Source organism: Ictalurus punctatus, chromosome 29 (genome assembly GCF_001660625.3).
Source record: "Ictalurus punctatus breed USDA103 chromosome 29, Coco_2.0, whole genome shotgun sequence".
Taxonomy (NCBI): Eukaryota; Metazoa; Chordata; class Actinopteri; order Siluriformes; family Ictaluridae; genus Ictalurus; species Ictalurus punctatus.
Genome location: NC_030444.2, coordinates 9,695,717 through 9,708,077, shown reverse-complemented (window position 1 = coordinate 9,708,077; position 12,361 = coordinate 9,695,717). Strand labels below are relative to the sequence as shown.

At 38.2% G+C, this 12,361-nt stretch overlaps 1 protein-coding gene across 4 annotated transcripts in view; it reads left to right on the top strand.

Moving 5' to 3' along the window:
- Positions 1-12,361, top strand: part of LOC108260577 (phospholipid-transporting ATPase ABCA1) — a 200,801-nt gene that overhangs the window by 62,538 nt on the left and 125,902 nt on the right. For all 4 annotated transcript variants that reach the window (XM_053677629.1, XM_053677630.1, XM_053677628.1 and 1 more), the window contains exons 10-11: positions 2,172-2,311; positions 5,904-6,020. In XM_053677629.1, coding sequence (XP_053533604.1) covers positions 2,172-2,311; positions 5,904-6,020 — 257 coding nt within the window. The remainder of the gene's footprint in view (positions 1-2,171; positions 2,312-5,903; positions 6,021-12,361) is intronic.

The following is a 12,361-nucleotide window of genomic DNA, read 5'->3' as shown; positions in this document are numbered from 1 at the left end:
GGTCAGTGAAGGCCGCGAAGGTTGAAAAACATGTAAACAGCAAAAGAAACGCGCAGACATGTCTGCAAGACAAAACAAGACTTCGCAAGGATGGAGAGTGTGAGTGAATATTAAATAGTCCATGGTGATGAGATCAGTTCCGGGTGTGGGGTTATGGGAAATGGAGTCCGGGAAAAGCATCAGTACATGGGTGACCAAAGAGGCCTGATTCGTGACACCTTTATTCACTTTGATTCTCAGAGCATGTTTTATTCTGTCTACATATTGTGCATAGATCTCTAGTGGAATACCGTCCGAATAAAGCTAATTATCAGCTGTGCCATGAATTCTATTAATAACATTTTCTCAAAAATGCCAACCCTCGCTCGTCAGTCTCATTCTGTGGAGGATTTACACTGCTTTCGCTTTACAAATTACTGAAACAATACTTCAGTAACACTTGAATCAGCTCTGTTCAGTCCTCACATGGCTCATTTCTGTTTTCAGCCTAATTTGCCTTCTGCCTTTTCTTGCAATTTTTAGTGTTGGGTTTAGTAATGCGAATATCTGCATTTGCACTGTGAGAGCTCTCACCACTGGGCTGAGCCTTTAAAAATACCTCTAGAGAGGTTGAATCCTTAAGGATCTAAACTAGTTTACATGTTGTGTTCGCTCCCCGATCCACCAACACCTGAGGATGATGTGTTTGGCTCTTGTGTGTTGTGAGGAGTCCATAGCAATCACTCTCAGCTCAAACATGGGTTCAACTCGGTTTATTTACAAAGTACCACGACGCTACTGAATTCTGGATTCTGATTGGTCAGGAAGTGTTTCATTTTCTGTAACAGAAACTCTGACAGTCGTGCTGGCTGTATTTCATATAATAAGTGTATATTAATGCGCTTATTGTTATGTATTATCGTTTCTATACTAACAGCTTGTGAGTGGGGAACCGAGGAAACATCGAACAATGCGCCATAGAGTTCTTCCAAGGAATTTGATCCAGTTCTCTGGATTTGTCACTTTACTGTGTCATAGCTCATTTGCATAGAACTATGGAAATTTCAGAAAAATTCAAATGCCGCTTGTTGCGCTGTCACATTGAAACTCGCTGCTGTCACTGAAATTGCGGTTCTGCGTCACACATATACATGGAAAATTAAAGGGTACTTTAGGTGTTTTGAGGTGTTTTGTCATGTGCTGGTGTGAATATAAGGTTACAGCCACCAAACACAGCCCTAACGTCAATATAAACTATTTGTTATGTATAATGTCTTGACAATATAAAGCTCTCTATTACATGTTTGCTGCCGAGTTTAGTCAGATGTAATAATGTGCACGTATAGAGGTATTATATTAATTATAATTCATTATAATTCTCCATCTATTTCTTTTCAAATCCCACTGTAGTACTGTAGTATGTGTAAAAACGGTTTATTATTAATGTGTCGTATTTCTATGTTCTATGATAAGGAGGATCAGTGTAAATTATGAAAGTAATCCAGCGCCATCCAATGATGCTTTTTATTTACAGATGCATGCGGCAAATTATACAAACAATTTGAAATCATGCACATTTAATTCTTATTCTTTCTTATAGAGCATGTTTGATTTAGTTTACCGCTATGTGTTGATTGATAATTTAACTAACAAACATACTAATGTGTACTTAAGATGATCGTTATTCATGCATGAATTCAGAAGACTCACGTCGTACTTAAGGTTAGTTCTTCATTAGTTCCTGATCAGTACATGCCTGAACTCATGATTAGTTCATATTGAAGTATTAATTAGTGCATGATTATTCAATATACAAGATTATTCAATCTTGTAGAGGTGGGGTTTTTTGGTAGTGACTGGCAAGATCCAGATTTTCACAGGTACCTGAATTTCAATAATCCTTACACCTGTGTTATCAGACAAACATATTTTAGAACAAATATTCATCACATATTCATTACTTACAAGCTGTTTCTGCATGCTTATGCTGCCCGGATAGCAAATTAAGCCTCCTGTCATGGGTAGTTATTCTTAGTCAAACATTTTGACTGTCTTCAGTTTCATACTGCTGTTACTGCTGGGTTTGTAAAGCAACAAAAACAGATGCTCATGTGTTTGATGATGAAATGTGACAAACTCTGCAAATGCACCCCCCCCCCCCCCCCTCTCTCTCTCCCTCCCATTCTCTGAAGGTGAATTCTGTCAGAATCTGATTGACACTTTGAAAAACACACCCGCCCTCCGTCTTTTCTGGACTAGTCTCCGCCCACTTCTTCAGGGACGAGTCCTCTACACTCCGGACACGCCCTTTACGCGGCAGATTATGGCACAGGTACAATAGACACACACAAGGACACACACACACACACACACACACGCACACACTTAATGGGTTTTCAAGGTGAATGCACTGTATGTTATTTTTCATAAAACTCTCTAAATCACACAGACACACATGTACACACACACACACACACACACACACACACACACACGCACACACACACACACACACACACACACACAATAAAAAGAGTTAGATGTAAGTCAGTGGCATAATGAGGATGAGACTATTTATCTACCAAGCAGCGTGTGTGTGTGTGTGTGTGTGTGTGTGTGTGTGTGTTTTGCCACACATTTTACCACACTGAGCTTGGTTGATAGTGCTCCCCAGGGGATGAAGTGAGTAAAGGAACAGCATTTGGTTATGGCTTCAAATTAGGTGCAGAACACACACACACACACACACACACACACACACACACACACACACACACACACACACACACACACGCCCGCGTGACTAGGTGAAAGTGTGTCTTATCCTCATTATCTCACTGATTTACAGTGCATCTCAGTCTTCTCACTTAATCTGTGTCAGTGTGTGTGTGTGTGTGTGTGTGTGTGTGTGTGTGTGTGTTTGAATGTGTATAAATGCATATTTATGCAGCAAACACACTCATACTGTTTGACTGAGTCCACATATAAAGCTTCCGATGCAGTGCAGTAATACAGCAGGAATTCTGCCCAATTCACGGCATTATGATTCTGATGGTGTTACAGCATGCTGAGCTTTTATTATTAAAATGAAATCCACAGAACAGGTGTTTGGGGACAGTGGATGTAGGTTTAGGATTAATTAGCTGATTTAAAACGTGACGTGACCTGAAGTGCATTCACCCTATCATCAGGAGGTCACGATGGAGTCCAAAATACTCAAAATGGCTGTTTGTTTGGCTGGGAGACATGGCGTTGATCTCTTCTGTCAGTAACAGTGGAAAATACTTGAGTAATTGTACTTGGTTACTATAAATAATTATTATTGTGGTGTATTTGTACTTTACTTGAGTATTATTGGAATTGAATACTTGTTTACATACCCCTTGCAAAATCTGCAACATGTTAATAATAATAAAAAAAGAGTGATCATAAAAGTTCCATTTTGTTTTTTATTTAGCACTACTCTGAATAAACTACTTCACAGAACAGATGTTTACATATAGTCCGCAAGACACAATAATAACTGAATTTACACAAATGAACCAGTTCAAAAGTTTACACACGCTTGATTATTAATACTGTGTGTCGTTACCTGGATGTTCAACAACTGTGTTTATGTTTTGTGATAGTTGTTCATGAGTCCCTTGTTTGTCCTGAGCAGTTAAACCACCCACTGTTCTTCAGAAAAATCCTCCAGGTCCTGCACTTCTTTACTTTTCAAGCATTTTCTGCATATTTGGCCCCTTTCCAACAGCGGCTATATGATGTTGAGATCCATCTTATCACACTGAGGGACTCGTACACGACTATTACAAAAGGTGCAAAAATACACTGATGCTCAAGAAGGCAACACGATACACGATACAAGAGCCAGGGTGGTGTAAACTTTTGAACAGGATGATGGGTGTAAATTGTTATTATTTTGTTTAAGATCTTTTTTTTTTTTTTCTCCATTCAGTATTGCCCTTCAGAAGCTACATAAGATATTTACATGTTTTCCAGAAGATCAAATAATAACAAATAATTAACTTACCTAATTACATTTGCAAGAAAAATGAAAGTGTACTTATTTATTTCTTACATTTTTATTTCAATTATTTAAAGTATCTCTCTTCTCTTATCTAGCAAATGATTGTATGGTTGTGTATGAGCTGAAAGACCTCAGTTTTCCCACTCATATCTGTTTAACATCCAGTTATTTCAGCCCATCAGTGTAGAAAAACCACCAAGAATCAGCCTTTTTATTGTCTGCATGTAGTTAGTGCTCCTTTGTCTCTCTATAAGGCATGAACTACATCTGATTCAACCATTTTGCTAATGTTAGACAGTTATATGTTACTAAGCTAGCTTGTTTTATTTGCTAATGTTCTCTTTTGCTAATTGACTGGCATCAATTCTATTAGCTAACATGAACTATCTCAGTAGCAAGTCAAATTCTAGCTAACATAAATATTGGTATGTGATATTTTACTTCTGATTAATTCAGCAGCATACTACATATCATTAGCAACTTTTTTTTACTTTTGACTCAAATCATTTTTTATACTTACTGTAAACAATATTTTAACACATTATCCAAAGGGGGTTCAGCTGCCGTGTCTCATGAGCAGGAGTTTGTTGTGTACACAGATGGGAATAGGGTGAAGAAAACAAAAACAAATGGGCTTTAGTTTCGTCTACACCTGTAAGTCATGTACATGTGAGCCTCACAGAGATTGTATGGTGTGTCTTTAAACACAAGCTAAAATGTGAGCACATGTTTCATGAGATGTGTGACAAAAAAAACAAAACAATTCACAAGCTTTACTGGTGTGAACTGGCTTTAAGACTTGCCATGTGGTATAAATCACAAAGAATTGCTTGACCCTCTAACACACACTGAATCCCATGGTGATAATGATGATGTTTTGGATAATAATAATAATAATAATAATAATAATAATAATAATAATAATAATTATTATTATTATTATTATTATTATTATTATTATTATTATTATTATTAGTAGTAGTAGTAGTAGTAGTAGTAGTAGTATATTATTTTGTTATTATTTATTTATTTATTTATTTATTTAGTTAGTTATTTATTTATGATTATTATTATTATTACTATTATTATTATTGTTGTTGGTGTTGTTGTTTTTACATGCTACCTAAATAAGCTCTATATACTGTTTCTATAAAGACCATATCCAGTTTATAATATAATGACCTGTTATAATGCATTCATAAAATATTATAAAAAATTATAATTATTTGTGACATTAAAAATTATATATATATATATATATATATATATATATATATATATATATATATATATATATATATATATATATATACACACACACACACACACACACAACATTGCTATAGTGCATTAAAAGTGTTTATAATGCTTTACATCGCCATTACCACCTAAATCCTGCCTGAAGACACACTGACAGGTTCTTAGTTAAATTTTTGACAAGACATGATAAAAATGTTTGTATTACGATTTCCTGATGTCTCTGATATAATAATTAATTTACTGAGAGGAAAAAAAATCAAGATATAAAGGTGAAAAGTTTCTTTCATTTTGGTGTTTTCATGTATCATGAACACTTTACATCATGTTAATATTCCATGATGCATAAGATAGCTATAAAGTGTAAAGTATTTTCATAGAACACTACAACGGTGTGTGCAAAACCTTCTGAATGTATTATGACGTGATATACGTATGTTCGTACTTCATTATAAGTGTGATCTCATGACAGCTGAAATAAACCTGCATAAACTTTTATAAAAGCTTAGTTCAACAAGGATTAACCATCATAAAGGCTGGTAAAAATGTTTCTGCATGAATAATACATGAGACAATTTTGACTTTGTGTGATCATTCGGTTAGTCACTGTGGTCATGTCCTTTATGTGTGTGTCCAGGCCAACAACACTTTCAACACTCTGGCTAAAGTCGGCGAACTGGCTGACACTTGGCTTGAAAACGAGGACAAGATCTGGAACTTCTTCCAGACCAGCACGCAAATCAACACACTCCGGGTGAGAGACACTCACCACACACACTTTACTGCTCTTTATTTATTTAGCTCTTACATTAATTATATATATATCCATGCTGTATTACAGTAGCACCTGCTGTAATGTGTATTATATCCATATGCTTCATTTGCTAACAGATTGGTGCTAATGTATTCACCGCCATATAGTAAGGTAACAATTAATTATCATATTAGACTGGATTATATTATTAGCATATTTGTGCTGATGAGTTCGCCAAAGCTTTTGAATGGGTTTATATAATAAATCAGTCCATTAACTGGAACAACTCTTTACTGTATTAGTGCAAATGTAAACGGCGTGAAATGTTTGTCATGCTATTTACACCTGGACTGGATTTTTAAATGCATACGTGAACTGTGAAGTCTCAACTAACTGTTGCCTGTTCAGACTGAGATGATTTTGAGAGAAAATAAATAATACATAATTTTATTTTATACATTTGACACCTTTCGGAATATTATTATAGAAGCTCTGAGCAAAAGGCAGGTCTTGTTATATATTTATAACTAGGTATAATCAGCATAAAACTTAGTTACTGATAAAATTACATCATATTATTGTCTAATATACTAATAATATACTGTATTCTTATACAGTAGTTAAATACAGTGCATACATTGTTCAAATACTTTTCAAATGTTTTCTAATATTTACATCTTTGAAGGCAAAAAAATAAAAATCCACATCGAAATGTTAAAAATGACATGTTCTACTTTGTCACCTAAAAGGTTATTGGGCTTCAAAATCCACAAGAGATTAGGTTTGTTCTCAGACATCGCACAATAATAACATAACATAACATAATTTTATTATTGTAGACTTCATATTATTTAAATGCATTCAAATGCAGAAGTAAATAAAACTTTAGTGCAATTTTTTTAAAGGAGTTTGATGGGCTGACATAGTTATAATGCAAATGCATCCTAGGGGCAGGGCTGAAATCGTGCAAAGCTAGGAAAAAGCCCTTCATCAATGAGAAACAAAGAGGAGGCAGGCTGAGGTTTGCAAAAGACCATAAGGACTGGACCGTAGAGGACTGGAGTAAGGTCATTTTCTCTGAAGAGTCCAATTTTCAGCTTTTCCCAACACCTGGTCGTCTAATGGTTAGACGGAGACTTGGAGAGGCCTACAAGGCACAGTGTCTCACACCCACTGTGAAATTTGGTGGAGAATTGGTGATGATCTGGGGGTGCTTCAGCAAGGCTGGAAACGGTCAGAATTGTCTTTGTGAAAGACGCATGAATCAAGCCACGTACAAGGTTGTCCTGGGAGAAAACTTGCTTGCTGCATCTGACAATGTTCCCTAACTCAGAGGATTGTTTTTGCCAGCGGGACAATGCTCCATGCCTCACTGCCAGGTCAATCAAAGTGTGGATGGAGGACCACCAGATCAAGACCCTGTCATGACCAGCCCAATAACCAGACCTGAAACTCATTGAAAACCTCTGGAATGTGGTCAAGAGGAAGACGGGTGGTCACAAGCCGAGCTGCTTGAATTCTTAGGCATAAAGTCACCCAGCATCAATGTGAAAGACTGGTGGAGAGCATGCCAAGACGCATGAAAGCGTCTTTGGCATGTAATTGAAAATCAGGGTTATTTCAACAAATATAGAGTTCTGAACTGTTCTTAAGTTAAAACATTAATATTGTGTTGTTTGAAAATGAATATGAACTTATTTTCTTTGCATTTTCGAGGTCTGACAGCATTGCATCTATTTTGTATTTTTGACTAGTGTATATATATATATATATATATATATATATATATATATATATATATATATATATATATATATATATATATATATATATAATATAAAATAATCCTGGTCAGTCACATGACTGTGTATACATTGTAGTACTAATATCATAGTTACAGCATTATTATGGGATGGCGATGAGAATGTAAACTGCCATCCTTCCACCTGAGTGAGGAGATGGTGAGTCAGTGGTGCTTGTTGCCAGAGTACTCATTACCCTTAGCATAACCTTTAGAGACACATGCAAGACTATTCCCTCGGTCTTAATTCTTCTTCTAATTATTCTTCCCTCTCACACACTCCCCCTCTCTCTCTCTTGCCTTTCGAGATTTTGCTCAGTGTTAATAGCTTTCTTCCACACCCTCTTTCTCAATGGTGCCTTAATTATTTGGGTCCCTTCTACAGGTAGCTCAGCCTGCACAATTGAAACCGTGTTTGATATTTCAGAGAAGCATATTTCCCCTCTCTACTGTTACAGAAGAATAATGAATAATTTAATGGATGAATGGATGAAAAGAGATTAGCATTAAGCATTTAAGCTCAATTCTTTAAAGCCAGGAACCCAGGACCCAAAGCCCAAAGTTTCTAGGAAATACTCTTGAAAAGAAAATACCACCTATTAGAAGCTTTTAAATGGAACATATCACCTTAATATAGTGATGGAGTTAAAATGTAAGAACATTTTCTAGAAAATGTTGACCTTAGATCAAGCCATGCCAAATGTGTGTATATACTGTAATTGCACAGCCGATAAAGGACTTTCACCTTCACTGTTGAGTAGCTTGAAGCTCAAAAATTGTACATGATAAAAGATCTAATATCCAAACTATTTAATATTGTTGTATCTTTTAAATACATAGACCCATAAATTAAAAATGAATAGTGCTGTTGGTAAATAAAATAGTCATTACTTTTTATCTAGAATTGTAGATATGCATGGTTTATTACATCAAAAACAATGAATAAAAATTCAACTGGTATGAACACTATATGGCCAAAAGTCTGTACACAACTGACCATCACACCAATATGTTGTTACTCCCCAAACTATCACCACAAAGTCTGAAGAGCACAATAGAATATAGAATAGAGTATAGAATTTCTTTGTATGCTGTACAACTACAGTGAGGGAAAAAAGTATTTTATCCCTGCTGATTTTTTACGTTTGCCCACTGACAAAGAAATGATCATTCTATAATTTTAATGGTAGATTTATTTGAACAGTGAGAGACAGAATAACAACAAAAAAAATCCAGAAAAACGCATGTCAAAAATGTTATAAATGGATTTGCATTTTAATGAGAGAAATATGTATTTGACCCCTCTGCAAAACATGACTTAGTACTTGGTGGCAAAACCCTTGTTGGCAATCACAGAGGTCAGACGTTTCTTGTAGTTGGCCACCAGGTTTGCGCACATCTCAGGAGGGATTTTGTCCCACTCCTCTTTGCAGATCTTCTCCAAATCATTAAGGTTTCGAGGCTGATATTTGGCAACTCGAACCTTCAGCTCCCTCCACAGATTTTCTATGGGATTAAGGTCTGGAGACTGGCTAGGCCACTCCAGGACCTTAATGTGCTTCTTCTTGAGCCACTTCTTTGTTGCCTTGGCCGTGTGTTTTGGGTCACTGTCATGCTGGAATACCCATCCACGACCCATTTTCAATGCCCTGGCTGAGGGAAGGAGGTTCTCACCCAAGATTTGACGGTACATGGCCCCGTCCATCGTCCCTTTGATGCAGTGAAGTTGTCCTGTCCCCTTAGCAGAAAAACACCCCCAAAGCATAATGTTTCCACCTCTATGTTTGACGGTGGGGATGGTGTTCTTGGAGTCATAGGCAGCATTCCTCCTCCTCCAAACACGGCGAGTTGAGTTGATGCCAAAGAGCTCCATTTTGGTCTCATCTGACCACAACACTTTCACCCAGTTGTCCTCTGAATCATTCAGATGTTCATTGGCAAACTTCAGACGGGCATATATATGTGCTTTCTTGAACAGGGGGACCTTGCGGGTGCTGCAGGATTTCAGTCCTTCACGGCGTAATGTGTTATCAATTGTTTTCTTGGTGACTATGGTCCCAGCTGCCTTGAGATCATTGACAAGATCCTCCCGTGTAGTTCTGGGCTGATTCCTCACTGTTCTCATGATCATTGCAACTCCACGAGGTGAGATCTTGCATGGAGCCCCAGGCCGAGGGAGATTGACAGTTCTTTTGTGTTTCTTCCATTTGCGAATAATTGCACCAACTGTTGTCACCTTCTCACCAAGCTACTTGGCAATGGTCTTGTAGCCCATTCCAGACTAGTGTAGGTCTACAATCTTGTCCCTGACATCCTTGGAAAGCTCTTTGGTCTTGGTCATGGTTGAGAGTTTCGAATCTGATTCATTGATTGCTTCTGTGGACAGGTGTCTTTTATACAGGTAACAAGCTGAGATTAGGAGCACTCCCTTTAAGAGTGTGCTCCTAATCTCAGCTCGTTACCTGTATAAAAGACACCTGGGAGCCAGAAATCTTTCTGATTGAGAGGGGGTCTCTCACTCTTCAAATAAATCTACCATTAAAATTATAGACTGATCATTTCTTTATCAGTGGGCAAACGTACAAAATCAGCAGGGGATCACATACTTTTTCCCCTCACTGTAGAGTGCATGCGGAAAGTATTCACAGCGCTTCACTTTTCCCACATTTTGTTAAGTTACAGCCTTATTCCAAAATGGATTAAATTCATTATTTTCCTCAAAATTCTACAAACAGTACCCCATAATGACAACATGAAAGAAGTTTGTTTGAAATCTTTGCAAATTTATTAAAAATAAAAAACAAAAAAAAGCACTTGTACATAAGTATTCACAGCCATTGCTCAATACTTTATTGAAGCACCTTTGGCACCAATTACAGCCTCAAGTCTTTTTGAGAATGATGCTACAAGCTTGGCACACCTATTTTTAGGCAGTTTCTCCCATTCTTCTTTGCAGGACCTCTAAAGCTCCATCAGGTTGGATGGGGAGCGTCGGTGCACAGCCATTTTCAGATCTCTCCAGAGATGTTCAATCGGGTTCAAGTCTGGGCTCTCGCTGGGCCACTCCAGGACATTCACAGAGTTGTTCTGTAGCCACTGCTTTGTTATCTTGGCTGTGTGCTTAGGGTCGTTGTCCTGTTGGAAGATGAACCTTCACCCCAGTCTGAGGTCCAGAGCGCTCTGGAGCAGGTTTTCATCAAGGATGTCTCTGTACATTGCTGCATTCATCTTTCCCTCAATCCTGACTAGTCTCCCAGTTCCTGCTACTGAAAAACATCCCCACAGCATGATGCTGCCACCACCATGCTTCACTGTAGGGATGGTATTGGCTAGGTGATGACTGGTGCCTGGTTTCCTCCAGACATGACGCTTGCCATTCAGGCCATCAGACCAGAGAATTTTGTTTCTCATGGTCTGAGAGTCCTTCAGGTGCTGTTTGGCAAACTCCAGGCGAGCTGTCATGTGCCTTTCACTGAAGACTGGCTTCCGTCTGGCCTCTCTACCATACAGGCCTGATTGGTGGAGTGCTGCAGAGATGGTTGTTTTTCTGGAAGGTTCTCCTCTCTCCACAGAGACAGGCTGGAGCTCTGTCAGAGTGACCATCGGGTTTTTGGTCACCTCCCTGACTAAGGCTCTTCTCCCCGATCGCTCAGTTTGGCCGTGCGGCCGGCTCTAGGAAGAGTCCTGGTGGATCCAAACTTCTTCCATTTACGGATGATGGAGGCCGCTGTGCTCATTGAGACCTTCAATGCTGCAGAAGTGTTTCTGTACCCTTCCCCAGATCTGTGCCTGGATACAATCCTGTCTCAGAGGTCTCCAGACAATTCCTTGGACTTCATGACTTGGTTCGTGCTCTGACGTGCATTGATAACTGTGGGACAGGTGTGTGCCTTTCTAAATCATGTCCAATCAACTGAATTTACCAGAGGTGGACTCCAATCAAGCTGTGGAAACATCTCAAGGATGATCAGTGGAAACAGGATGCACCTCTTTTGAGTGTCATGGCAATTTTGAGTGTCATGGCAAAGGTTGTGAATACTTACGTACATGTGCTTTTTTTCTTTTTTCTTTTTAATAAATTTACAGAGATTTCAAACAAACTTCTTTCATGTTGTCATTATGGGGTATCGTTTGTGGAATTTTGAGGAAAATAATGAATTTAATCCATTTTGGAATAAGGCTGTAACATAAGAAAATATAGAAAAAGTGAAGCGCTGTGAATACTTTCCGGATGCACTGTACAATTTCCATTCACTATAGGGCCTAAACATGTTCCAGCAGGACAATGCCCCTGTGCACACAACAAGCTTCATAAAGACATGGTTTGGCAAGGTTGGTGTAAAAGAATTAGACTGGCTTGCACAGAGGCCTGACCTCAACCCCAGTGAACACCTTTGGGATCAACTGGAATGACGACTGCACACCAGGCCTCCTCGCCTGTCATCAGTGACTGACCTCACTAATGCTCTTGTGGATGAATGGGGAAATCCTCACAGCCACCTTCCAAAATCTAGTGTAAAATCTTCCCAGAATAGTGGAG